The sequence below is a fragment of the Polyodon spathula genome, chromosome 6 (genome assembly GCF_017654505.1).
Source record: "Polyodon spathula isolate WHYD16114869_AA chromosome 6, ASM1765450v1, whole genome shotgun sequence".
In the NCBI taxonomy this organism is placed as follows: domain Eukaryota; kingdom Metazoa; phylum Chordata; class Actinopteri; order Acipenseriformes; family Polyodontidae; genus Polyodon; species Polyodon spathula.
In genome coordinates, this window is record NC_054539.1 from 53786149 (window position 1) to 53790844 (window position 4696).

The following is a 4696-nucleotide window of genomic DNA, read 5'->3' on the forward strand; positions in this document are numbered from 1 at the left end:
TGGTTGATGAACATATTTTTGTAATTTGAACTGAGGTTTTACAAACATGGTACAATGACCGTCAGAGGGTCTAAAAAATCCTCAAAGTTGTAACAGTTTATTGATCAAGTCACTTTTCACTTGTGCAGAAATAAATTTGTATTTTAAAATGCATGCAACAAAGTTGTTGAATATTTGTATAATAGAAGTTTGTTTGCTAGTCAGCCAAGCCCCCCAATATATTATTGCTTCTGAAAATATGTTTTATATAACTTGAAACAATTTGCATATAAATTATAGCTATAAGTCATAGTACTTGATAAGTTTTACTTTGCATTAAATAGTTAACTGGCTTATGCTCTAACTCAGGGGCTCTCAAACTTTTTTTTGCTGGGCCCCCCTTTGTAAATGTTTCAGACTGTGATGGACCCCCCCACCCCACTCCGCAATGCGACATCATATGAAATTACTGGACATCACTTGTCCCCAACCTTTGCTGGCCCATGGGCAACAACACTGAATATGTAACACACCGCGGGCAGCATCATACTCTGCTCTACCTGCTCAGCCTGAAGAAACATGAATTTGTGGCAAGCACAAGATAGGAGACAAGATTGCTCTTGTCAAACATTTATGTGTGTAAAATAAAATATAAGACCTACATCTCAGACAGTGGCGATTATAGAGTACTGCACACAGGGGGGCAGCACTCTTAAGCCTGGAGCTCTTTTGAAAGATAGCTTGCACCGTACAAAAGGTGGGATCTGCCAGCACTAGCTGATGACTGGAGAACACCAAACTAATTTTGAACTGAAATTCAAATCCAGGCATCCAGCCCAATTGTTACAGGGTCAATTGCATATATAGCAGTTAGAAAATAGCAATCTCCATTTGCATAGCCTATTTAGCATGGACAAGTAAAATGGCACACGGGCAAACAAATCCCAACTCAGGCAGACTGAGAGGTATATAGATAGATACAGTACATACATACATACACACATCACTACAGTAGCTAGATAGATACTTAAATACATACCTACATATAAACATGGCTGTTGATAGCTCACCCATGGCTGATGATAGCTGGCTCGCTCCTGGAGCTGGAGGAGCTGACAGGCGAGAAAGGCGGTCTTAGTGTGATGCCAGGCCGGTGGTCTGACCAACTGAGGCAGATGAAGGGATGAGAGTTGTGTGTGACTGCGCTTAGCGTGGACCTGTTGCTTGGAGCCTGCTCTCCTCAGGGATGGGGCAGAATACTTCTGCTGGGTGGGGGGGGGGCCTCAAAGAGGGAGCAAGAGCCAGGACAGAAGATGGATTGGACATTACCAAGGTAATGAGCAGAGGGAGACTGCTCATCTCCTGGATCCTTGCTGTTCCGGGGGTGGGGGTGGCAGTTGTGGGCAGCTCAAGGGGAAACGGGACGGGATGTTGTTTTGCAGAATGAAGATGGGCTGGCGATTTCCCCCTCGGAGCTGCCCTGGCTGGCTGGATCAGATCGCCTCTGAAGGGAAGAGGGGCTGGGAAGCTTCCTTGCTTGGACAGGTTGGGTTGTTTTTGGGTTGTTGGAGGGCTGGCTGAAGTTAGAGATGGTTGTCGTCTGTGCTGGGTGGGTTGTGGGCAGCTTGCGAGTGCCATAAATGGGTGGGCGAGTTGGTGGGGTTGTTCTTGAAGGAGCTGGAGGGCTGGGGGGGGGGATTTGAGGCAGGGATGGAGGGCTGGGGAAGGCCTCAGTGGCTCCATGAATTAGGCAAGCTTTCCTGGTGGAGATGTTGAAGTCCATCCTTGTTTGCACCTTTTCGATTGAGGACCCTGACAGGGACTCGGTTGAGTGCCGCAAGTGAATGATCTTCCTTGCCTGCCTGTAGAGGCTGGCTGCCTCCTCTTTTTCAGGGTCAGGTCTGATCTCAGGCTGGGACTCCACAGAGCTGTTCCTGGAACCTGCGTCCTGCCTGCCAGACCTTTGGGGGGAGACACTAACCAAAGCTCTCTGAAAACTCCCTTTGCTTGGGAGCACATGGATGGAATTCAGAGAGGCCTTCAACCTCTGGGATACTGACGTCCTTTGAGGATATGGGGACCGTCCTCTGGTGCCATTGCTGTCCGTAGAGGGGATGGAAGTATCATTGGGTGCTAGAGGTCTATCAGTGATCTGGAATGAGTCATCCATCAAGACCTCAGGAGGTGGTGGTGGAAGGTTGTCTAAGTCAATGTCCCCTAAATCCCACACATCTCCTTTACTGTTAATGGAGGCCAGTCCCCAGTAGCCCATGGAGGGCAGAATGGGGACACCACATTTCCATACCCCCCTGGGGGGAGCTAGAGGCATCAGAAGGCTTGTGTTATTAACATTCTCTTTGATTTGGCTGAAAGTGTCAATCAGCCTCTTTACAGACTTCCTCTCATTTTTGGGTGGAGGAGTACTTGGCGGGGTTGCCCTTCCCCCACTCTTCTCTTTCTTCTTCTTTTCCTCCTCCATCCCCTGCTCCCCAGATCCGCTTTTCCACAGGACTGGTCTGTCCTGGCTTGGTAGGATGCTGGAGTCCAGAGAGGAGTGGAGGCGGTTGTTGGATGATGCGTTGGCCAAAGGTTGATTCCCTCCCAGTTTGGGATTGGCTGACCTGCCATCTGCTGTTTTTCCCTCTGACATCTTCTCCAGTCTGCGGCTCAGGTCCTTCTGAGTTCTATGGAGCTCCAGAAGAGTGGGGTCCTCTCCTTGGCTGCGGAGAGACTCAGCCGACCTTGAGCGCCTCTGTTTGGCTGCAGCTCCCTTCTTACTTCCTCTAGTAATTGCTGCAGCTGTCTGTGGCCTTTTCCCTTTGTGCTCTTCTTCCTCTGGCCACTGAGTGGTGCTGCTTCCTACACTACCATTGCTGCAGTTGCCATTATACTTGCCAGGGACGAATCGTATTCGGCCGCTGATGGCGTCCTTCATTTTCAGGCTCATCTCCTCATTCTCAGGGTTCTCACTCCACTTTGGGACCTGCCTGATAAAGGTGCAAGAGTCTGTAGGAGAGAAATCAGGGCGTTCCTTAGTGCCTTGCTCCTCTTCATCATCCTCATCTTCCAAATCCTCTTCATCATCATTATCCTCATCGAGAGACGATGACCACAGCAGGGACTCTGAGTCTTTGAAATCTGCTACCAAAGTGCTGCAGTTAGTGTCCAAAGAACTGAGAGAAAAACGGGTATGCATTTGAATGTCTTTGGGTGCTTTGGAAGACTCTGCATCACCCGACATAGCAGGAGGAGGAGGTGAGGCAGATGCTTTATTTTTTTCTGGTAGACAGTTGTAGGGTTTTGTGACTCCAACACTAGCAGACCCACAGCTTTTTCTGCATTGTTGGTGTCTCTCAGAGCTCGCCATGGATTCGCTCTCCCCTCCAATCCCACTGTCTTCAGAGTGCAGAGTCATGTCCACTGGCCCTGGTTTTCTTACAGCAGCTTCTTCGATCCTCCCAAGGACCCTGGCCAGCCTGCCATCCAGTCCGCGCTTCACTTTTAACTTCTTCGCCATCAAATCAGAGGCGGCGCCAAAATAGTCAACTGCTTCCTTAAGGGCGGAGTCCGTAACCCCACCCACTGCCCCACCCATCAACTGCATCTTCTGAATGGAGTACTGCAACAGCTGTTGGAGCAGATCTGGAGGGGGCTCTGTCCTCAGGGCAACCCCCTTCCCTAAAGGCCATGCCAGGTGTTCCCCAGATTCTTTCATCAGCTTTTCTCCATCACTGGCGATTCCCTCCAGTGCTTGGTTCACCTCCTCATAGCGCAGAGCCAGAAATCTGACCATCTGCTGCAGCTGGATCTGGATCTGGACTGCCTGATCAAACAGCCCCATCAGGGCCTTGTATCTTGAGATACTGGGGTTCAGATAAGCATAAGCTGACTGGTGTGCCTTGATCAGGAGCTCTGGGTAGTCCACTTTCTGCTCCTGGGAGGCTCTCCTCCCTTTTATCCACTTGCCCTGTTTTCCAGCCTTCCCTTTCTGCTGTTTTCTCTGCCCTTTGTTTTTTGTAACCTTCTCTTCCTGCTGTTCCATGCCCTCCTTCTTCTCCCCACCTGCTTGAGCTATGTCAACCCGGATCTCCTGCATCCCGATCTTTTCTGGACAGATAGACAATGAATTGGCCTCTTCTGGCAGGGAAGACTTCCTGCCTGGCTTCAGGGTGGCTGTTTCTGGAAGGATAGGCTGACACTGTCTGGGAGGGTGTGGGATGCCCCCTCCTCTGTCCAAGGCTACCGTGTCCATTTCACAAGGGTTGGTTATGCCCCCTCCATCTTTGGATTGAGTCTCTGTCAGGCTTTCGATCCTCTCAAGCTGAGCTCTCAGCATCCTGCCTTTTCTGAACGACCCTGGTCCATTCTTAGAGAAGTTCTGGATTAAACTGCTCTGAGAAGGAGCACAGCCCATCTTGTTTTCCTCTGCTAGTACTTATGGAAACTAAAAAAACTCCACAGTCACACAGCAATAATAGAGAGAACAGTACTGTACTTATCCACCTGCAGCACTTGTCATTTTTAGTTGCGTAAGTCCCCACAACAAAAACTCCTTGAGCCTCGAAAGTCCTTTGTTTGATTTTCCAGCTGACTTGTAGCTCTAGTGGTACAGAGTGTACAGCTGATTTTCGTGTTGTTTTTATTAATGTCAGTTCAGTATAGCTTTTTGTTTCCCTGCAGCTCCTCCACACAATGTCCTAGCTTGAATGTATCTTGC

The 4696-nt window shown here is 49.3% G+C and overlaps 1 protein-coding gene across 1 annotated transcript; it reads right to left on the reverse strand.

The window, feature by feature from the left end:
• Window positions 1-1057: 1057 nt before the first annotated feature.
• LOC121317697 (photoreceptor cilium actin regulator-like) lies at window positions 1058-4393 on the reverse strand. Its single transcript, XM_041253852.1, has one exon. The coding sequence runs from the start codon at window positions 4391-4393 to the stop codon at window positions 1388-1390; it is 3006 nt and encodes a 1001-aa protein (XP_041109786.1). The 3' UTR covers window positions 1058-1387.
• Between the last annotated feature and the right edge of the window lie 303 nt (window positions 4394-4696).